The 22763-nt window shown below is 57.4% G+C and overlaps 2 protein-coding genes across 4 annotated transcripts; one reads left to right on the forward strand and one right to left on the reverse strand.

Moving 5' to 3' along the window:
- Positions 1–134: 134 nt before the first annotated feature.
- EXOC7 (exocyst complex component 7) lies at positions 135–19102 on the forward strand. Of its 3 annotated transcripts, XM_052658782.1 has the most exons (21): positions 135–256; positions 445–510; positions 1636–1820; positions 2009–2114; positions 4118–4340; positions 6541–6708; positions 9536–9628; positions 10528–10596; positions 11572–11717; positions 11967–12119; positions 12340–12438; positions 12805–12867; positions 13120–13186; positions 14683–14748; positions 15041–15161; positions 15379–15474; positions 16237–16300; positions 16493–16534; positions 16635–16768; positions 17015–17176; positions 18211–19102. In XM_052658782.1, the coding sequence occupies exons 1-20, from the start codon at positions 197–199 to the stop codon at positions 17115–17117; spliced, it is 2124 nt and encodes a 707-aa protein (XP_052514742.1). In that variant the 5' UTR covers positions 135–196; the 3' UTR covers positions 17118–17176; positions 18211–19102. The 3 variants fall into 3 exon arrangements, with proteins under 3 accessions (XP_052514742.1, XP_052514743.1, XP_052514744.1); XM_052658783.1 differs by lacking the exon at positions 10528–10596 and having other exon boundaries at positions 18211–19098; XM_052658784.1 differs by lacking the exons at positions 9536–9628; positions 10528–10596 and having other exon boundaries at positions 18211–19101.
- ZACN (zinc activated ion channel) lies at positions 18135–21660 on the reverse strand. Its single transcript, XM_052658785.1, has 9 exons — positions 21567–21660; positions 21364–21488; positions 21179–21223; positions 20928–21034; positions 20518–20687; positions 19604–19728; positions 19285–19492; positions 18957–19121; positions 18135–18325 (listed from the first exon to the last, which is right to left on the reverse strand). Exons 1-9 carry the CDS (start codon positions 21658–21660, stop codon positions 18135–18137), a joined length of 1230 nt encoding a protein of 409 aa, XP_052514745.1.
- Between the last annotated feature and the right edge of the window lie 1103 nt (positions 21661–22763).

A 22763-nucleotide genomic window follows, 5' to 3' on the forward strand; every position in this document is an offset into this window, starting at 1 on the left:
ATGGCCACCTGCCGGGTTCCCCTGTCCCTGAGTTCCACGCAGGCCCACTTCCGCCTGCCACTCCCAATATGGCGGCAAAACGGGCCCCGGGGAGGGGGCCACGGGCGGAAGTGGGTGTGACAGGGACGGGAGCCGAGAGGGCTCTCTGAAGCGAGACGCTGGGCTGTGGGAGCCGCTCGCAGGGAGGGTCGAAGTCATGATTCCCCCGCAGGAGGCGTCCGCCCGGCGGCGGGAGATCGAGGACAAGCTGAAGCAGGTGGGGCTGGGGAGGCGGGGGAGGAGGTGAGGGAAGGGGCCGAGATCTGGGCCGGGCGTCCACTCAGGGAGGGGAGGTAGCAGGAGTGGGAGGGGGTCGGGTACCAGGCAGTAGGGTCCGGGCGAGGCTGTGGAGCCGGGATGCGGTGGTCTCTGGCTTCTGGTGATGTCCTCCCCTACCCCCCGCAGGAGGAGGAGACGCTGTCCTTCATCCGAGACAGCCTGGAGAAGAGCGACCAGCTCACCAAGAATATGGTGAGTAACCCCTCGCTGGGAGGGCCTCCAGACGCTGCGACCCAGGGGTTTGGTACCTAAAGCCTGAGGCTTCTGGCCTGGGTGGTGATGGGTGTTAACGTCTGGGTTTCTCTAGCAACAGTGTTACACTTCTTACACTCTCTTCCCCTTGCCCGCCACTTCGCTGAGGATGCGGCAGCCCCCCCCCCCCCCCATATCTGCTTTCTGCCTAAGTTCTCCATTCTTCTTTTTCTCCTTCCGCAAACATTTAGTGAGACTGACTTAAGTGGGCTGGGTACTGGCCATGGGTCACCCTTAGTTTAAGTGCGGGTATCACGGGTGGGGTTACCACTTCTGAGATTACTGAGGGCAGGAGACTCAGCCGTCACTCTGGAGAGCTGGAGGGGTAAAATGAATCAGAAATCAGATAGATGCGGGATCTAGCCCTTGCCCCTCCACTTATTTGTGTGTGGCTCCTGACAGGTAACGCTGAGCCTCAGTTACCTCCTCTGCTAAAATAGACGATGCCAATCTCCATTGTAGCTGTGAAGGTCATGGAAGCTAATGCATGGAAATGCCTCTTGCACAGTATCTGGTATACAATAGGTACTCAATAAACATGAACTTCCTTTCTTATTCCGAAAAGAGCCTGGAAAACCCAAACTGAGTAGTAGATAGAAAGGTGGGTATGTATTCAGTAACACAGTCATCAGGTGCTAGTCCTTACTTAATGAGATTTAGCCTTAGAGAGAGGGGGTTTGAAGGTACCAGGAATGCATTTGAGGCTACTCTATATGAAAGTAGTTCCTGTTCAGTCTAGGAAAGCATCAGGGAGAACATAAGTTGAGATCTGGCTTTAAAGGGTGGAAGGGAAGCCATCCTGAGGTGATTTTCTGAGAAGTTAATGTAATGGTTGCCTCGCCTTCAAATCAAACTTCAGCCAATTTATTTGGGCCACCTCCGATCTGCCAGGCACGTGGTAGATCCTGGGGATACAGTGGGGAATAAGTATACCCTGTCCCTCTCCTCTTGGAGCCTACTGTCTAGAAAACCAGAGAAAAGGCAGCAAATGCGAAGACCTGGCAAGGGGCAGAAGCAGTGCTGGGACAACCCTGAGGCCTGAGAGCACGGGGCTTCCCCCCGTAGGTGTCTATCCTGTCATCCTTTGAAAGTCGCCTTATGAAGCTGGAGAACTCCATCATCCCTGTGCACAAGCAGACGGAGAACCTGCAGCGGCTGCAGGAGAATGTCGAGAAGACCCTGTCCTGTCTGGACCATGTCATCAGCTACTACCACGTGGCCAGTGACACTGAGAAGATCATCAGAGAGGGGTGAGCTCGGACCAGAGGGTCACATTCCTAACGCCTCTTGGACCAGTAGGCTTTGGAAGTGCGGTAGAATATATATGAGCCTAGAGTCCCTTGTGTTAATTCTGTTCACCATTTCCAAATACCATTCCCTTAGTCCTTCCTTTTCATCTTCCATCTGCCCGGGCTAATATGGCTCTTCTCCTTTCCAGGCCCACAGGTAGGCTAGAGGAGTATCTGGGAAGCATGGCCAAGATTCAGAAGGCTGTGGAGTATTTCCAGGACAATAGCCCAGACAGCCCAGAGCTCAACAAAGTGGTAAGGGGCCAGCAGAGTGATGTGAGAGGTTGGGAGACACCAATCCCTGTCCGGGTCTCATGAGACACTGAACCAGCTAAAAGATAATATAGTCGAATGAAGAGAAGAATATAGTACCATGCACATACTACAGGCATTGAAATCTCTGTTTCAGAAATTACAGGTCTACATTTTGATTGCATTTTAATAATGTAGCTAAATTATAAGTTGTTGTTTAGTTGCTGAGTTGTGTCTGACTCTTTTGTAACCCCATGGACTGTAGTCTGCCAGGTTCCTCTGTCCATGGGATTTCCCAAGCAAGAATACTGGAGTGGGTTGCCATTTCCTTCTCCAGGGGATCTTCTCAACCCAGAGATCTGCATCGGCAGGCAGGTTCTTTACCACTGAGCCACCAGAGAACACACATTACAAGTTACCTATGAAATCCAGATTTAACATTTGATTTTTATAAATGCATGGGTATTTTTTATTGTACTGAAAAATAAATAATATAAAAATTACCATTTCTAACCATCTTTAAGGGAACAGTTCAGTGACATTCACATTGTATAACCATTGCCACCTGGCTACACAGAAGACTGCAGGATCAGTACACTGTCACACTAGTAACCCAGAGGGGACACACCACTATAACCACTATACTGCTCCCCATCAGTGGGCAGCCTAGACTCAGCGATTGGAATGTCAGGGGTTGGAGAACCTGGTTCTTGAGGATCTCTACCAAGTTGAGGTCACAGAGTGAAGAGCTCTGTGCTAGAACTTGGGCGTGGGGGTGGGCTAGAGAAGAAGACAAAAAAAATATACAACTCCAGGTTTACCCTAGAGGACTTACTTTTCAAGTAAGCAGAAACACTCCAACTCTTCTATTTTTAAAGCATCTTTATTGAGATATAATTCACATACCAATAAAATTTTACCCATCTGAAGTATAAAGCTTAGTAGTTTAGTAATCAGTAATTTAGTAGTTTTAATAATCACCGAGTCATGCAACATCCCTGGAATAAATTTCATAATATGCTCATCCCCTGTAAAAAGAGACACATTGGCGGTCACTCTTCCCTCGCCTCCCCCATTCACCCCGCCATTAGTACTCACTCATCTGTCTCCTTTGCACATTTACCTATTCTGGACTTCTGTAAGTGGAGTCACACAGTATGTAACCTTCTGAATCTAGCTTCTAATTGCCTGTTTACAAGGTTCACCTGTGTGGTAACGCGTGTCAGTGCTTCATTCCATTATAGGGCTGAATTATATTGCATTCCATGGATCTACCACAGTTTGTCCATCCATCACTTGATCACTCCGCTTTTTGGTGGTTATGAGCAGTGTTGCTATGAACACTTGTGTACATACTTCTGTGTGGGCGTATATTTTTGATTCTCTTGTCTGCTCTGAATACCTATCACTTCAGATACGTGATTTGCAAATATTTCCCTTCATTCTATGGATTGTCTTTTCACTTTTTTTGCGGTGGCGGGTGGAGGGGGGGAGTGGCGCGGGGGAATGCTCACAGCATGGCATGCGGGATCTCAATTCCCTGGCCAGGGATTGAGAAAGTATGGAGTCTTAAGCCTTGGACAGTCCGGGAAGTCCCCCTCTTTTCGCTTTTTTGATGGCATCGTTTTCAGCACATAAGTTTTTGACATCCAGTTTGTTTTTTTTCTTTTGCTTTTCTAACAAGGGTTTCTAACAAACCCTTTTCTAACAAGAACACAAATTAATGGTGGAATGAAAAAATAATCAGCTGATACCTGTAAGCACCTACTTCTTGTAAAACTCTGGGTTTCACCTGCAAGCATACATTTTAAGAGAACACAAGGGAAAGAAATAATAAAGGAAGGCTTCCGAGCATTTCTTCTCTGGGAAAAAGGAAGTGAAGGCAGAGGAGGGCTGAGACCCAGAAGCAGGAAGGGAAAGGAAGGGTATGGGGAGGCAAGGGCCAGCTGAGTGCTGAAGCAGCTGCAGACCCTCATCTTTTCCCCCGCCCTCCCTCCGTCCTGTAGAAGCTGCTGTTTGAGCGGGGGAAGGAGTCACTGGAGTCCGAGTTCCGCAGCCTGATGACCCGGCACAGCAAGGTGGTGTCCCCAGTGCTCATCCTGGATCTGATCGGTGGTGAGGATGACCTGGAGCTCCAGGAGGAGGTGCCCCTGGAGCACCTGCCCGAGAGCGTGCTGCACGACGTGGTCCGCATCTCCCGCTGGTTGGTGGAATACGGCCGCAACCAAGGTGAGGCGGCCCGGGTGCTGGCGGCAGGCCAGAGGGAGAGGGCCTCCCCTTCGTTTCTTTAATCCACTTGCATGTCTTTGATAAGGAGTTTAGTTGGAGACACCGCGAGCCATAAATCCCGAGCGTGTGTGTCAAATTGTGAATCTAGCAAACCCACGCGTTTCTTTATATACCTTCCTTTCCTGTGTCTTTCCTTTTTTTCCCCCCAATTAATTGTAAAAATTTCAAATGGTGAAAGGTTTAGGTGAAAAACAGAAGTTCACTTCCCCGCTTCCCTGACGCCTACAGCGTAGCCCAAAGATGAGTACTGTTAAGGTTATTTACAGCCTTCCAAAAACATCTTTATGTGTGTGTGTGAGAGAGAGAGAGAGAGAGTGAATATGTGCGTTATCTCGCCCTCATTCCCAGGTGGAAGGACAGTTGTCCTCTTTGACAATTGTTTTCTGGTTTTTGCTTTTAACTTAGTGACATGCCTTGCGAGCATTCCATATCAGTACATGTATATCTGCTTCATTCTGTTTGACAGCTGCATAATATTCTGTGGTGTGTTGGTCCCATCATTTCTTTGGCCTGTCCCAGGATTTAAAAAAAAAACAACTCCTGAGTTAAGCAAAAAATTTTTAAAAACTAATGAAGATTCAATTTTAAGCTACTTAGTCCTCCACAGTCTTCTTCCCTTCGGCAGTGTGGACACGCGCCAAGCTGCCAGTGTGCCTTATCACTGTCCCCCTCCTTCTTGAGGACTGTGTGGTGCTGGGTCTCAGGGCTGCCTGTACCAACCACACAGGCTTGTCTGTGGCTCACAAACTGCACTCTGGGAGCTGAGGGGTTGGCAGGAGTGATCCAGGGCCTCCCTTGGGATAAGGGAGGCCAGGGGATGCCTCCAGACCCCTCTGCCTCCTTCAGCCAGAACCTCTGTGCTTTGGTCCATTTTGCGTGTTTGGAGCTGCTGAAATGTACCGTGGCATCTGTATCTTTTTTCCTCACTCATTTGAACTTTTCTGTTTTCTAATTTTCCAGTGTTGATAAAGTGCTGTAGTGAACATGCTTGTACTGCTTCCTCTTCTTATTTAGGAAGTCCTTTGGGATATTTTCTCAAAGGTGCAGTTATCAGGTAGAGCTGTCTGAACAGATCTGTAACCTTGCTATCTTATGCTCCTCTCCAGGCAGATGGGGCCGGTGGAATGACCCGTCAACAATCCTCCGGCTGTTTGTTCTTCCTTAACTTCGTTTATCTTAGCTATTTGACCGGGATATCACGATCCTCTAATTTTTAAAAAACTTTCACTTCATTCACAGCTAAAGAATGGTCTATTTTTTTTCATTTACTGACATTTATTGTCTCTTTGCCGCCTATGCATTGCTCACATCCTTTGCATGCTCAGTCGCTGAAGTCATGTAGGACTCTCCGTAACCCCCTGGACTTTACCTCACCAGGCTCCTCTATCCATGGGATTATCTAGGCAAGAATACTGAAGTAGGTTGCCATTTCCTCCTCCAGGGAGAAGGACTTCCTGACTCAGGGATCGAATCCGGGTCTCCCGCATTGCAGGCAGATTCTCTACTGACCAAGCCACCAGGGAAGTCTAAGAATACTAGAGTGGGTAGCCTGTCCCTTCTCCAGGGGATCTTCCTGACCCAGAAATCACAGCTTTTGACCTCTTACCAAGTTGAAGCTGGGTGTTAACTTTGTATTATTTTTTTAATCTAAAATAAAACCCAGGAATTCCCTAGCGGTCCCGTGGTTAGCACTCTGCTTTCAGTTCCAGGGGCCTGCGTTCAGTCCCTGGTCTGGGAACTAAGATCCCACAAGCCTCGGGGTGTGGCAAAAAATAAACAAAGTAAAAAAAGCCTTCCTTTCAAAGGGAGCTCTCTGGTGGTCCAGTGGTTAGGATTCTGCTTCCACTGTAGGGAGCACGGATTCGATCCTTGGTCGGGGAACCAAGAACCACATGCTGTGTGGCACAGCAAAACAACAACAACAAAAAACTCACAACTAACTGTTGGTTCTGTTGGGGGGTAGTTTCTCTCATAAGACTTTGCTTAATTTGGGACGAGGCTGCGCTGGGAGCTGCTAGGAAGAGGTTCGCAGGTAGCAATAGCAGGTACCCACTGCTGCCCTGAGGAGCTGTGTCTGGAAGGGAGAGAGAGGCTCCCGGGCCAGGGCCAGGGACCTCAGCTGTCGCCCATCTCCCCTCAGATTTCATGAACGTCTACTACCAGATCCGCTCCAGCCAGCTGGATCGCTCCATCAAAGGCCTGAAGGAGCATTTCCGGAAGAGCAGCTCTTCCTCTGGGGTCCCCTACTCCCCTGCCATCCCCAACAAGAGGAAAGACACACCCACCAAGAAGCCGGTCAAGCGGCCAGGTGAGCACCCCCCCACCGGCCCACCTCGGAACCATCCCGAGGGCCACCTGGGACCTGGGTTGCCCAGGCCCACCCCGGGGTGAGCAGCATCAGCCCCTTTAGAGTTTGTCCTCACAGTACCCCTGACCATAGGTACACGGGACAGAAAGCAGGTGTCTGCCCACCCAACAAGGCCTGGTCCAGTGAGCTCCTTTCTCGCGAGTCTGGGGGCTGTATAAGGGTCCTTGGAGCAGTGGGTCACAGGCCTGGAGAGGTGAGGTGACGGGTGCAGGGGCAGCCACTTGCTGGGCGCCCTTGGCCTGTCTCCGTCGTCTTGTGTAAAGGCCAGGCCTGCTGCCACCACCAAAACTGTGGAATGGGACAGGGGCAGGCGCGGCGGCCTTCACCTTCCAGGAAGCCCAGGCTGCTTGACCTGATGCATAGTTAAGAAGTGGAGAGGGGAGAGTTTGCTCTTTCACAGTCCATCCATCCAGAAAGAAAAAAAAAATCCCAGGCCATCCTCCCCGAAGGACACAGTCAGGCTTTTGGGTTCCACTCGAAGCTTGTGTCTGGCCGTGGGGACTCGGGGGAGGGTCGTTGAGGTGGGAGAGGCCTGGGCTGCAGGTGTCCTGGGCGAACAGCTCACTGTCTGGCCTTCTTCCTGTCATCGTGTGCCCCGTGGTCTGTGCTCCGGGTAAACAGTGTCCCCACGTGCCATCTTCCACTTGGCAAGCCTGGCTGTGTCTAGCCACTGAGAGGTGTTGCCCTTGAGAGGCTGGGGTCTTCCGGGGTGAGGGACCACTGCAGACCCCAGGGAGAGAGAGAGAGAGCGCATGAGGCCAGGGGCTGTTCCCGCCTCAGCCCACCCGGTCCAGCTGCTGTTGCCTCACGTGCCCAGAGGCACCGGTGGGACCGTCCTTCGTGACAGCGCTTTCCTTCCCTGCCCCTCAGGGAGCAGGGTTGCCTGTTCACAGTTGCCCTGAAAACCCGCTGCTCCTCAGGCCTTGGTTCAGGGTTTGGAGACATGGCAGAGCAGAGGCTGCACGCAGGCAGGGCACCAGTGGGCAGGGCGGGAGGGAAGCCAGGGGCCCTTCCCCCCACCAGTGTGGATGTCCTGGCCGCCCCCCCGGGAGAACTGGCCGCAAACAGGGACTCTAGTAAGGCTGCCTGTGTGGCCACAGCCGCCCGCCACACGGGCCTTTCCGTCTCTGCACCTTAGCTCAGTGAGGCTGTGGGGCTTCTTGGGCCTCGGCAAGCCTGCGCTCTCCTCCCCTCTGTCTCTTCTCCGACGGGCACCCCAGGACCCAGACTGCATCCAGGAGCACTGCTGGCCCTGCAGGGGAGCCGGGGTCTGACCTCGGTGCTCCCGCTGGACCTAAAGCAGCCTTGACTTCGAGCCTGCCGAAAGGATGGCTGTAGCTGTGAGGGTCCCTTTGGTTTCTGTGGGGTTTCAAGAGTTGTCAGAAGCTCGGGTTGGAGGGGGGCTCAGAACTGATGTCGGAAACTAGGGAGACAGGACCCCAGGACGTGATTCCCAGCTCTTGAGGAGCGAAGCTGGGCGGCGCGGTGGGTAATGAAACACTGACCCTGGCATCATCCGAGGTAGTTGGGCACTTGATGGGCTTGGTGGCTGCCAGATCAATGTCCCCAGCCCACATCCACGTGGACGTGCTGGTGAGGCTCCTGAAGGCTGCGTGGGCCCATCTGCTCCCGCTCGTCCGTGCGGCAGGAAACCGATTCACTCATTAGTGGGGCCGCTCGCTGAAGCACACGGCGAGACAGATGCTGAACCGGAGCCCTGAATTCGGCTGTTAGTAGCTAATTGTGGTTGGTGCGCACAGAGAGAAATGTCCCGCCTCCCCCAGCCTTTTGGGGAGCTGCCAGGACCCAAAGCAGCCTCCCTGTGTTCAGAGATGCTGGGGGGGCACCCAGGAGTCCCCAGGGGAGAGGGACCCGAGTTACCCTCACGGTGCCTGCCCTGCCCCCAGCGTTGTTAACGAGGCAGCTGCACACGTCCGTTTTGAGTGCTGTTTTATTTCCCCGTGTTCTGCCCTGAGCTCTCGCTCCCGTAGAGGTAGCTGACCTGAGAGGCTGTGGGCACCGTGGCGTTGTCATTGTTCTCACGTGTGATACTAACTGTTGGTTTTTTCCCCCCATGCCAAGAGCATGCCCCCTTTCCTGTGGCCCTCCCGCTCCAGCTCTCTGTGTGGTGGCCTCTGTTAACTTCTCCTCGGCTTTTGAGTCATTCCCAGGAGCTCTGATGGTTCGGGTCCCCGCCCTGGTGTGTGGGCCACTCTGCCTCTGGATCTCCAAGCCTCCCACTGCTGTCCCTGGAAGCCCAGGCCCATTTCGCCAGCTCCCGGGTCTCCTGCTTTTGGTGGGCTGCTGCTTGGCCGCTTCTGGCACTGAGCGTGCCCGGAGAGCTCCCCGGAGAGCTCGGCCTGCCCTTGGGAGAGGACCCGACGGCCTCGAGGTGTCCCCCGGATCACCCTTTCTGGGCTCTAGAGCTCCGTGACTTGCTCCTCTGTCCCAGGGCCTATGATCTAAGTGCCACTCAGTACTGTTGTTTTCTTTGTTAATTTTTGGTTCTCCTGGTGGATCTTTGCCCATCTCATCTCCTTTACCCACTGCACTTCCTCAAATGAACTCAGACCCAGAACATGAGGGTCACTGGCAGAACCAGGAGTCCCCTGAAGGAATAAAATGGCTCCGTTCCTCCGTCCGGGCGTGCTCACTGCTGGGGGTGGGCGCGGGCCTGGGGGAGAGGGGCCGGTGGAGGGCTGCTGCTGTTTTCTCTCACTCATTTCCTAGGTCTTCTTGTCTCCTCTCTGTGTGGCTCTGGTGACAGGGACGATCCGTAAGGCTCAGAACCTTCTGAAACAATATTCCCAGCATGGTCTAGATGGGAAAAAGGGGGGCTCTAACCTCATTCCTCTGGAAGGTAATCACCCCGTGTTCCTCTCCAGTTCCCTCCTCCTCCTCTGTGTGTCCACTCCCGTGGCAGGGCAGAGCCTCCACCCCCCAGACGGCCTCTGGCATAAGCCTGAGAGGGGCAGGGGGCGGGGGGGAACTGAGGTCCCTGGGGCCACTGAGCCCCGCTGGCTGGCTCAGGGGCAGCCTTTGTGGTCTTGGCCTAGTCCTGTCTGACTGATGGTGGCTCTGCCCCCCGGGAGGCTTCCTGCCCCCTCCCCATCCTGTCTCTGTCCTTCTTGTCTCCCGTTTGAACTCGGAGAAAGTTCTCTGTCACAGGTAGCCCTTTCACGCTCAGACCAGCAGTGGCAGGACCAAGCTGGCTGCCCCCCGCCACCCCCCACCTTCAGAAAGGGGAGCATGTGCCATGGGAGATGGGCAGCCTATGTCCCCTCTGTCTCCCATCAGAGGAGGGACAGCCCTGCCCCAGTGGACCAGATCCGCCTTCAAAAGAATGTCCCTGGGGGACAAAAGGAGCCTGTCCCCATTCATTGGGCAGTGACATTTCTCTAACTGGATCGCTCCCCAATACGGTGAGACTCAGCCCCTGGGGCTGAACATCAGACCTTCCGCAGCTGCCAGAAACTCTTCAGAAACCCTCTGTGGTCCTCACAGCTTTCTCAGCCTCCGGGTTTGGGGAAACTGGCTCCCAAGGGTGGTCCAGGCACTGCAAGTCAGGCTTGAAACGGCTGTTCCTGAGGTGGTCTGAGGCAGAGGAGGGGCTCAGAGCCCTCTCCAGTGCCCCCACACACACCCCATCTCATATCCGCCCGGAGACTGAGGGCTTCTTCTCAGCGCCCCCCGACCCAAGAGGCAGCCACCCCACCCCTGGATAAACGCTGCTTGTGTTTGCGGCCAACGTCTCGCTAGGTCACGAGCATGATTTCCGAGTTAAGCACCTGTCCGAGGCCCTGAACGACAAGGCCGGGCCGCTGGCCGGTGAGTACTGCAGCCCAGCCCGCGGGCCGCCACTGCCGCACTCCCGGCCACCCCTCGGAGGGCCCGCTCCCGCCGCCCAGCCGGCCTCCACTTCGAGGACGAGCCAGGCCTACTCACCTCTCTCTCTCCCGGGCCTCCTCCTCTCTCTCTCTCTCGGGCACTAGGTCTCCCTGCCTCTCTCCAGACGGGAGTGCAGGCTGGGCTCTCAGGGCCTGGGCAGAGGGCAGAAGCTGCAGGCGGCCCCTTGGAGGGTAGGGAGCGCCCGCACCTGACTCCAGCAGCAGCTCCAAGGCTCTGACCCCCTCGGAGCCCGTCCCTTGGCACGTAGCATCCAGTTGCCTGCAGACACCACTGCCCCAGCCTCCAGTACCGTGGAGGGACCCCCCGTTCCTCCCAGGGCAGCTGACAACCAAGCAATCCTCCCTCTCTGGGGCTCACGTGGCCTGCTCTCCAACTTTAATCCCATGTCAGCTAGCCTCATAAACCAGAGCCCACCGCCTTTTTATACATTCCAGGCCTGGCCAGGCCAGTGTCTGCCTTTAGAGGCCCAGCATCTTCTGAGATGGCGCCAACCTCCTTGGGGTGGACATTGCCTCTTGCCCATCCCTGGGTGTCGTCTTCCCAGTACAGTTCAGAATCCCCTGTCTGGGGTCAGATGTGTCTTCTCCGGGAAGTAGACTGAGGGGTCTTCTTGTCCTTGAATCCTCCCCGATACCTCCCACACCTGATGCTCTGGGACAGTAATACTGCCCACAGCAGAGCTGAAAATGAAGCTCAGACCAAGGCTGGACTCAGCCCCATTTTTCCCCCCTCAAACCCTGGCAGCTCTGCTGGAGTCCTCTCAGCTTTCTGCCAGCAGTCTTCCTCCCATCTGCTGCCAATCTGGCCAGGAGCTGGAGAGATTCACAGCCCCCACCCCAGCAGGGAGAGGGGCTACCCCAGACCAGTAGCTCAGGGGCCCTGCTGTCCCCCCAGGGAGAGATGACATGCTGGACGTGGAAACTGATGCCTACATTCACTGCGCCAGTGCCTTTGTCAAGCTGGCCCAGAGCGAGTACCAGCTGCTGACGGACGTCATCCCTGAGCACCATCAGAAAAAGACCTTCGACTCTTTGATACAGGTCTGGCCCCGCCCCGCCCCGACCAGATGCCCCAAGTGAGAGCTATCCCTGCAGAAGCTTGAGTCTGGGCCAGGTGCCTAGCCCTTAACTCCAGCCACTGCCTCCACCCCGATCCTGGGGCCTCTGAACTGGGTGGTGTGTCCCGATCGGAGGCACACACCTCCTCACACCCTTCCAGGTCCCCTCACCGGCCATGGGAGCCGGCTGGCTGCCCCTCCCCTGAGCCCTCCCCCTGCCCCGCTCTCTCAGGACGCCCTGGACGGGCTCATGCTAGAAGGCGAGAACATTGTGGTGGCCGCCCGCAAGGCCATCATCCGCCACGACTTCTCGGCCGTGCTCACTGTCTTTCCCATCTTGCGGCACCTCAAGCAGACCAAGCCTGAGTTTGACCAGGTGCTCCAGGTACGTGGGGGCAGGGGGGCCCTTAGGGATGCCGCCTAGCAGGGCCTCCCAGGAGAACCGCATTCTCTGCTCAGAGTGGGGGGCAGCGGCAGCTTCCTCGGGGCCCTGGGTGGGTGGAGGCACTCTCAGGGGAGTGAGGAGAAGAGACAGTCCCCGGGGCGGGCGGCTGGGAAGGAGCAGGGCTCCGGAGCCCTGTGCAGCCATGTGGCTACATCCTCAGGGCACAGCCGCCAGCACCAAGAACAAGCTGCCCAGCCTCATCACTTCCATGGAGACCGTGGGAGCCAAAGCGCTGGAGGACTTCGCCGACAACATCAAGGTGCCCTTCCTCTGTCCACGCCACCCAGGCCGGCAGGCGGGGCTGCAGGCAGGGCCACCTGCGACCGGCCTCAGGAACTCCTGAGAGCAGGCCTCCAAGTGGGGCGGGCCTGCCCTGCAGGGAAGCCAGCCAGCCGTGCTGCTGGTCTCCTGTCAGTACCCACGGGCCTCCCTTTCTTTCCCAGAGGCCCCCACTTGAGGCATCAAGCTCCTTTAGGTCCCTCTTGCTCGTTTTTTGTTTGTGTCGGATGGGGGTGTCCTGACACTTGTCTGCCAGGAGGTGGTGCTGTGGGTCCACAGACGGGTGCAGGGTGGGCTGGGGCCTCCTTAGGAGCTGTTTCAGGGACTCAGGCTGTCTGTCCCACAGAACGACCCCGACAAGGAATACAACATGCCCAAGGATGGCACCGTGCACGAGCTCACGAGCAACGTAGGTGCTGCTGGGGACTCCTGGGGCGGGCGGGGGGCGCAGGTGGCAGGATGGGCTGGAGGCGCTAAGTGCCCTCTGCAGACGGGGCCTTTCCCTGGAGGCCAGACCCACAGGGTGAAGCAGCAAGTTTGCTCCCACCTGTTTCGCCTGCCCTCACCTGTCTGGAACGGTCAGAGGGGCTGCATTGTGGGGGCTGATCCAGCCTTTGGGTCCTGCCCTTAACCTTCTTGGCCCCGTTTTCTCCCCACACAGGCCATCCTCTTCCTGCAGCAGCTCCTGGACTTCCAGGAGACGGCAGGCGCCATGCTGGCCTCCCAAGGTACTTGACACCTCCCAGCGGGGCCCCCCACCCCATTCCTCTCTCCAGGCTAGAGACATGGGGTTAGCCCCTCCCCAGGGGGCACCCTCCTCTCTGGGTGAGGAGATTCCCCCCACCCTGGAGGGGTGGAAAGGAATCGTGGCCTGTGATGGGACCTTCCTCAAGCCTCTTGGACCATCAGACCCAGCATCAGGAGAGCAGGGTCTGACCACCTGCCCCGGCCTCCGTCCCCCCGGCTCCCTCCACCGTCCTCGCCCTGGAGCGCAGACCCCACTTGTCTGAAAGTGTCTTTCGTGCCCCGCTCCTGCCTTCTCCTGCATTTCCCCACCTCCTCTTGTGTTGCCTGTCCTCCTACTTGGTCTCACACTGCTGACCCATTGAGTGGGCTCGGCTGGCATCTCAGGGCCAGCCTGGTGTCTTCCCGTGACTGGGGTTGGGAAGTGAGCACGTGGGGAGGCGTGTGCTGAGACCCAGCCCTGGGCCTCCCCTGTACCCCGCATCCTGGGGGCAGCCTCTGGCCTGTCGTTCTCCTGATGTCCACTTTCCAGTGTGTCCCTGGCCTGCGGGGGTCCAGCCTGGGCTTTCCTGCTGTCTGTGTCCCGGTGTCGAGGGGCGTGGGCTGCTTGGCTCGGGTGTGGCGGCCGTCTCTAACCTGTTTTGCACTTTGCATCTTTCTCCCTCCTTTGTCTCCCCCCTTCCCCTCTGTGCGCACTGCCTCTCACTGCGTAGTTCTTGGGGACACATACAATATTCCTTTAGACCCCCGAGGTAAGCAGCAGGGCTCAGCAGCCCCATCCTCCCCCTCTGAAGCCCCGTGGGTGAGGTTCCCTGGGGACAGAGGCCCCTGGACAGGCTCAGGGCCCCAGTCGGAGCAGGGTCAGAGGGGCACGGGTTCCTTCAGGGTGCTCCTGACCCCCTCAGCTCCCTGACCAACAGTTTCTGTCCCTGGGCTTCTGCAGACAGCATCCTGCTGTGCCCAGCACCCTGACTACACCCTTCAGGCAGGTCCAGCACCTCCCTGTCCCCTTCCTCCCCTGTCCACTCCCCACCCCCCTGGCCTTCTGCTCTGTGTGGGCAGGACACCTCTGGTCTGGTAGAGGAGGTTATGGGTGGTGGGGGAGAAGGTGGAGAGGCCATCAGGGGCCTATTCTAAAACTCTGCTGCTAACAAATGGGATACGTGGGCCTTGTAGGTACCACCCAGCTTGGGTGGGGGGAAGGGGCTGTCCCCACACCCATCCTGCCCGTCTTCCTGCTGGTCCTTGGGGGCCAGCTCATTAACCCCACCACCCAAGACCATGGAGGGGCCTCCCCGGATTCCAGAAGAGTCCCAAGAAGCGCTCCCCTCAGCTGGAAGGGAGCCCCATAGCTCAGGACATACCCAGTGTGAGGAAGGCCCCTCCCAGGGTTTCCCCAGCTGTTCCCCGGGCCAAGGGGAGGCCAGAGAGGGTCTCGGCTGCTACCACCGCCGCGGTAACAGGACTTCTCCTCTCGCAGAGACCAGCTCCTCCGCCACCAGCTACAGCTCCGAGTTCAGCAGGCGTCTGCTGAGCACGTACATCTGTGAGTGGCCCCTGCCAGCCAGCAGCCCTGGTGCCTGGCCTCCCTGCCTCTTCCCTTCCTTTTCTTCTCTGTGTGCTCCTGCTAGTCCTGGGCCCACTTCTGAGGGACCCTACCCTGCCCCGACCTTTAGAATTGCAACCTGACCTCTGGTTGGGGGATTGTGGGGGCTGGGCCAAGGACTGCTGAGTCTGGTGGGGTCTTGGGTCCAGGAGGGACAAGGAGCAACGAGTGGGAGTTGGTTTGCGGATCAGACTGCCGTGGTTGGTAGGTGACCACCTCCTTCCCTGTGCAGGTAAAGTCCTAGGCAACCTGCAGTTGAACCTGCTGAGCAAATCCAAGGTGTATGAGGACCCGGCTCTGAGCGCCATCTTCCTACACAACAACTACAACTACATCCTCAAGGCCCTGGAGAAGTAAGTGGCCACGGGGGCTGCTCTGGGGCTCACCTGCCTCTGCCCGGCCTCCTGGGGATGGCCGTGCCCCCTGGTGTCCCGGTGGAGAGGGCACCCCTTCACCCTTGGCGGGCCCAGGACCCAGGGAGGTGGGAGGCAGGCCCTGCCGAGGTTGCTGCGAAGGCCAGCAGCCTGTGGGACCTCCTCTCTCTCCTCTCCCCCGCTGCTCCTGCCCCAGGTCCGAGCTGATCCAGCTGGTGGCCGTGACCCAGAAGACTGCCGAGCGCTCCTACCGGGAGCACATCGAGCAGCAGATCCAGACCTACCAGCGCAGGTGGGGAGCCCCCCACCTCGACCTGCATACCCACCACTCACGCTTCCTTCCCAGAGCCTGGGGACGCTGGGCCCAGTCAGAGTGGGGTCAGTGGTGGGGAACTGCTGCCCAGTGGACCCCAGTCCTCTGCTTTTTAATCACATTTGTTGGGGGTGGGAGGCCCCCTGCCACTCGCTACTCCTTGACAGGGAAGGGGCGCTTTGCCAGTCTGTTCAAGGGTAGTCTGCCAAGGGTGAGAGCTAAGAATGGTTGCCTGTCAGAGATGCGGGTAACTTTTTGGCCGAGCAAAGAGCAAGGTCGCAAGGGCCCTTGAACTTGGCCGAGCCTCGCCCTCCGGACCTGTCTCTGGTCCTGTCCTCCTGTTTCTTAGTTTGTGTGTCTCTCTCCCTTCGGGTGTTTCTTCCCCGTGGCTGTATCTCCCTCTCCCTTCTTGTTTATCTGCTCCTCCTTTCTCATCTGCTTCTCCATCTAAATTGGCCGTGATGCCGACATGAACTGTAGTCGGCAGTGCTTAATCAATCTATTGAGTGCTCTGTTTCCTGTCCTTAATTTTAAAAGCAAGCAGCTTGAACATTTTTATTCCCAAGGGGGTAAAAAAAAAATCTCAGGTGTGTTTTGCTCAGTTTTGACCCAAACCGATCCCTGCCCTCACCACCTACCCCAGTAGATGAAGAGATTTTTAAAAAAACAAAACCCCAGGAAAGGGAGCAGGGGCCTGAGGCTGTCCCTTTTCTGCCCTGTGTTTCCCTCCCTGCCTCGCAGTTGGTTAAAGGTGACTGACTACATTGCCGAGAAGAATCTACCTGTGGTCCAGCCTGGAGTCAAGGTGAGCTGAAGGGGAGGGGAGGGATGGCTAAGTGGATATGGTGCTCTATGTTGTCTCTCTGGGAAAAAAAATAAACAACCAGGATGAGAAAGCAAGGATGCCTGTGGCCCCGAGGGCAGAAGGGAAGGAGCCAGGGGCAGGGCGCCTCTGCTCTGAGCTCCACTTTGTCTGCTATCTCCCCCGGCCCCCCAGCTTCGGGACAAGGAGCGGCAGATGATCAAGGAGCGTTTTAAGGTAAATCAGGATCTTCTCCCCTCCGTCGATTGATGCGTAGCAACACGGAACCGAACATTTGTCTCTGGATCACTGCTATTTCCCCCTGTTTGGTGGCCAGGGCTTCAACGATGGCCTTGAGGAGTTGTGCAAGATCCAGAAGGCCTGGGCTATTCCCGACACAGAGCAGAGGGACAAGATCCGCCAAGCTCAGAAAAGCATCGTTAAGGAGACCTACGGGGCCTTTCTAAACAGGTGAGCCCTTCATCTCTGCCTTCCCAGCCCCATGCTCCCCCTCTGCCCCAACTCAAAGACCTCTGGGCTCTTTTCTTTGAGAAAACGTGGAGAGGGGGTGGGTTCAGGTGGCAGACCCAGCGCCTATGGCTTTGGTGTGGGGCCAGACCAAAACACGACTCGGGGCACCCCGTCAGGAGGGCCTTAGGCTGAGGCAGGGCGAGGGGCAGGCTCGGCCTGCACCCCCTGACCTCAGCGCCTGGGCAGGTATGGCAGCGTGCCCTTCACCAAGAACCCGGAGAAGTACATCAAGTACCGCGTGGAGCAGGTGGGGGACATGATCGATCGCCTCTTTGACACCTCGGCTTGAGCTGCCACTGCCCCTGCCTGGCTCTGCCAGAGCAGCTGTGTTACTGGACAGATAAACAGGTGTGGACTTGCCTCTGGGCCGGGTGAGTGTGGCATCCTTTGCGACAGGGGCGTTGCTCTGCCATCCGGCCAGGAGCCCTGCCCCCGAGTCCTCGAGTCCTGGTCCGCCCTTCCTCTCGCAGCCCCCATTCCCTACCCAAGCAGTGCTCTCCCAGAGCCTTGGGGTTTGTCACCCTGACCACAGCCTGCAGCAGCCACAGGATGGCTTCAAGATGAGAAGGACAGAGAAGGGAGACAGAGGTCTGTGCCCACAGTTGCCTTGCGGGATGGGAGGAGGAGGGCTGAGTAGCCCTGCCTCCAGGCCAGCTCGGGACTGGGGTGGAGAATGCCCTTCAGCCCAGGCCTGAGGTTCGGGCTCAGAGGAGCAGGCCACCCTGCAGCCCCAGGCCCTGCAGAAAAGCAAGAAGGCTGGACTGCTCTCAGACTCAGTGCAGAGAATGCCTGCCCCATTCTCACAGTCCTGCTGCCTGGGGGGTTCTGTCCCCAAGGTGCACCCGGTGGCTGGAGTAGAAGTGCCCTTCCCTGCCCTCTGAGCACTCGGCCAGAGCTCACAGGAGGGATCCTGACCGTCCGGGCCTGTCTCGGGGGCTCCAGTGCTCCTGGCCCGGGGCTAAGTGGCAGCGGTTGCCGAAGGAGCAGTTAGGCAGTGTGTGGGGACGGGGGTCCAGCGGACAGTGGTGAGACAGTCTGGAGCAGAGCGGGGCTCAGGGACGTGAGATGGGGCCCCACCTACTCCAACAAAAGTGAACAGCAGAGCGTGACAGAAACAGACCCCAGAGGCGCCCTTGCCCTGGGGTGATGTGTTTATTCCACACTCCTTGCTTACGTGCTAACAAGAAGGAGAGCTTGGGGTGGCCGGGGGTCCTCCAGGCTGAGGGAAGAGAGTCCACCTCCCTACCCCTCCAGAGGCCCCGTCACAGCCCTCGCCCCCCAGGTCTGCAGCCCTGGGCCTTGCCCGTTACAGCCTGGGCTGCCCGCCGTGGGGTGCGGCCGCTCCAGGGGCGGGTTCCGACTTGCATGTCGCCCACATCCAGAGCACAATGAAGATGATCTGGCTACACGCCACCCCTACCACATACACATGGAAGAAGATGTGGTCAGCAGCCTCCGCCCAGCTCCTTCGGGACCCCTTCCGTGCTCCAGGGGCTTCTGTGTGGGCAGGAAGAGTGAAAGAAGACAGACTGCACGCTCTGCGTGTGCACAAGGGTGAGCCCCAGAGGGTGCTGGTGTGCCCCCCTTCATCACATTCACAGCTAAGGAACATTCGGGTCTGGCCCCTTCTAGTTCATCGTGAGTTGAAGAAATGCCCCCTGAGAGAGGCTGTGCAAGGCACAGGGTTATCCTGTGCTAAGTCACTTCAGTCGTGTCCGACTCTTTGTGACCCCGTGGACTGTAGCCTGCCAGGCTCCTCTGTCCACAGGATTCTCTGGGGAAGAATACTGGAGTGGGTTGCCATACTCTGCTCCAGGGGGTCTTCTCGACCCAGGGATTGAACCCATGTCTCTTAAGTCTCCTGCATTGGCAGACGGGCTCTATATCCCTAGTGCCACCTGGGAAGCCTAGAGAGTCTGAAGTCACTGAGCCTTGGGGAGGCTGATTCTGCTCCCTGCTCCAGACCTGCTGCTTGTGAGCGCAGCCATGGTGGAGTCCGGGCAGCAGAGCCGGCCGAGATGGGTGCAGGAACCTCTAAGGAGCCCAGTGACCTGCAGCCCCAGTCTGCCAGCTCTGCCCCTAGGCCTCCTCCTCCACCCCCCCAGGAAGGGGCCCAGCCCCTGCCCACCTTCAGGGTTAGGCCCTGGCTTCCCGCGGTTGTGCTGCTCCCCATTCAGTGCTGGAATGGGGCTGTCCTCTGCCCTGAGGTTGCCCCGGGCCAGGAGCCCGGTCAACAGCACAGTCTCGGTGGTGCTGACAAAGAGCAGCAGCAGCAGGATGGTGAAGTAGTAAACTGGAGACGGGTGGAGAAGAGTGGTCAGGAGCCAGGCCTGGCCTCGTGGGCCCCGGGACCTGAGCAGAGGCACCCTGGCTCCGGTGACAGCAGGCAGAGGCGGAGTGAGACAGGCCCAGCACAGAGCAGCCCGGCCCCAGGCCGGGCGAGGGCAGGGCCTTACCTAGCAGGGGATTGCAGGAGGAGGAGCTGGGCAGGGCCTGTATCAGGGAGGAGTGGAAGACGAGGTAGCTCAGAAGCAGGGTCACCTTGTAGGCGATGCGCTCAGTGTGGAGGGGCAGCAGCCCCCCGCACAGGTCAGCCAACAGCAGCGCCTCCCCAGGGACCAGGAGCGTTAAAATGGCTTTTAGCGCTGTGTTCTGCAGGCGCAACTGGAAGGAAGACAGGGTGTTCCAGGGAGTGGGCATAGAAGGGTGAGGTCATGGCCTCTGACTGCATCCCCAACGCCCCCCTCAGCCCTCAGTAGCCACCTCCCAACTCACCGTCACCTGGAAGCAGGGTACCAGGTGCTGGGATGGGATTTCGGTTTTCAGATCCTGAACCACGAACTCCCTCTTGATACTCACAATCTCGTTCACCGCGTGGACCTGGAACTCCAGCTCCCTCACTGAAGGGGGAGGGTTGAGAATGGTGAACTCAGAAAGAAATACCCTGTGCCTGCATCTTCCTTGGCAGTAGGGGCAGGGACGGACTGGAGCCCAGGGATGATGGAGCCCTCTGATGGTTGCTGGGAGCAGACTTGGAAGCTGGTCTGTCCAAGGGCTTTCCAAACTGATTTTGCAATACCCCAAGTTTTCTCCACTTAGAGGAAGGGCCATCTCAGATTCATAAAATGAATTTTCATTGTAAAAATAAACGCACTTTGCACCACTTCACAGAGGGGCAGGGGACATGGTCACAAACTCACTCACTGGTATATCATCTCACACCCGAAATACTAGGATTCGTGGGGCGGCAGCTGTGGTATTTCCCAGAGGGGAGGGATGGAAGGGAAGGGGGGACTACTCTGCCGAGTTGAACATCACATGCTGGGTTTGTGGGACAATCAGTGGGTGGCTACACCTTCAGGATGTTTTCAGGAGTGAGGCTGCAGCAGCCTGTGCCTCTGGGCTGGACACAAGTGGGCAGTTCAGCCCTGGCTGTTGGCCCAGAACTGTTGCTCTGGGGGTGAGAGAAGAAGACTGGAGGGGCCCACAGCCTACAGCAGGGGAGGACCAGGAGATGTGGCCGCTATTTGAGTAGGACGTACGGAGTGAAAGAAGCGTGCCCAGCTCCCCTAAGCCAGGGGGTGGACGGGTGTGAACACAGGCCCGGTCCCCCAGGTCAGGTGTTTGCTGGGGGCCAGCGGCTTCCCCTCCCCTCTCCCCTCATCCCCCATCTCCTGTCCTGTCAGCACCGGTGTTGCTGAAAGCGAAGAAGGTGAGGTGGCAGTCACTCTGGTCCCTAGGGAAGTGGAAGAGCTCAAAGTCACAGTTGGTCTCCGTGGTGAGGGCCAGGTAGAACTCGATGTGGCCGTCCCCGTCTACGCGGGCCTGCGGGTTCTTGTCCTGCCAGTTCACCCAGAGGCTGCAGAGGGACAGGCACCCCTCAGAAGGGGGAGGAGGGGGGACCCCAGCATGTTCCCAGCTGCTGTGCACTGCCCTCGAGGTTCTGGAAGCTGGGGCACCATAGTGCACAGGAGTCATGTCAGTGGTCTGGCGGGGCCACCAGGAGGGGGATTTTCAGTAAGAGGACCTCCCGGCTCCAGATGAGTAGAGAAGGCTGCGCCTGGCCTGTGCCAGGGAAAACAAACCCCGCCTCACTTACGCCTCCCGAACAGTGAGTCTCGGCATCCAGAGCACGTCCCAGGGCAGCATGATTGGGTTCTGCTGGTGCCCAGTTGAATTCAAGGCCAGGCGTGTGTTCAGCCAGGACTGGGGACACAAGGGTGCTACTAAGGCTCCCACTCTCCGTGTATATGTGCCCCTGGGCTTAGCAGGTTGACAAAGGCCAGTACTTCTGTGCTGGACTCAAGGGGTCTCTCCCCTCCTCAGCCTCCACCCACCATGGATGCTCACCAGCCGAAGCAGCAATGTGGAGGATACCGTGTACCGAAGGATGTCCTGTGGTGGGGGGGGGAACAGTGTGTCACCTCGGGGGTGGGCGCTGTGGCAGGAAGGCCAGAGACCCCTGCGTTCACGAGGCTGAGCCCTGTTCCATCTCCAGCTCAGCACTTGGGCTCCCGGGCCCTCAGGACACTCACCACGTTAAACACATTGGACACAAACACCTGCACATCCACCACCAGGGGCTTGCTTCCGTTGTTTGGAATCTTGATGGGATCCGGAACCTCCTGGGGTGAGTTGAGGTTGGAGAAGGATGGCCAGTCTGAAGGGTGGAGGTCGAGGTCACCCTGTGCCTTGGGACCCAAATCCCAAAGCTCAAGGCCTTATGCTCTCTACCTACCAAATGCCGGCGCGTTAAAGCCCTGCTGCTGAGCCAAAGGCTGAGTGGTTCCAAGCCCGAGGAAGGTGAGATGGAGCAGGAGCCGCAGGACCATCTTGAGAGGCTATGCGGAGGGACTGGATGGAGCAGCAGCGCCTAGGCTACAACCTCTATTTCAGTCACTTCTCTCGGGGACTGGGCAGTCGGTTGGAGGCAGCTGTTCTGTGCAACAACCCTGGAGCCTCAGACTTGGCACACCTGCACCCCAGGTTCCACAAACACCGAAAGACAAAGCTCAGGACCCAGCCCCGCCCAACTTGCATCTACCCAGGCTTTCAGGCCCCTGCTCCATTTCCACCACCTGGAACCAGTTTTCACATTCAAGACTCGCCAAGCAGACAAGACAAGCATGGGACCCCTGCCTAAACACACACACACCTTTCCCTGACAAGGTCCTTCCAATCTGGGCAGGTCCAACCTGTGTTTCCACAGCAGGCACCTGCTTGGCTAAGCTCCCAAACCCTTACCACAGTGCTCTGTGCCCAGCCATGTGAAGGTGGCACACCCTTGAGGGTTTCCCTGCCTCTCCTCAAACAACTAGTTTCATGTCAAAGGCCTTGGCTCAAGGACTCCAGAAGTGGGGCAAACCTGGAACAGCTAGAGGCTCGCTTCTGACCAAAGCCCCTGGGGTCTTTCTGCTCCCCGCAGGATTCTCAGGCTGCCCCAGGCCAGCAGTGCCTTAGAAATACCTCTGTGCACCCTGAAGCAGGACCGATGGCTGTGGGGGTGACTTTCCTAACCTAAGGATAAACCTCCCCTGGAGATCAGATCCCAGACAGCTGCTGGGAGGGAAGGAAACAAGGGCTGAAGGTGGTTAGGCGCTGGTCTGGTTGGTGTGACTCCATAGAGCCTCAGGGAGCTGGCAACAGGTGAGGACCGGCCACACGCCTGTGCGCAAACGCTAATGGGAACACACACAGTGTCCAGGTCTGCCAAGTGTGTCATCAGCTGACTTATCCAGTGTGCTCTGACAGCTTGTGTGCTGCTCACTGGCAGCTGCTGTTTTCTCCATCTACATACACCTGGGGCGTCCAGATGGCCACGTGGAAAGAGCCTTAGGTCGTCACACGCTCCTCAGTATCCATTAGGGATTTCCAGGCGGATTTTAACTCTGCTGCCTTTGGTGCAGGCCCCTCTCTTGTACTCATCCATCCCGAG

Source organism: Budorcas taxicolor, chromosome 19 (genome assembly GCF_023091745.1).
Source record: "Budorcas taxicolor isolate Tak-1 chromosome 19, Takin1.1, whole genome shotgun sequence".
Lineage (NCBI taxonomy): Eukaryota > Metazoa > Chordata > Mammalia > Artiodactyla > Bovidae > Budorcas > Budorcas taxicolor.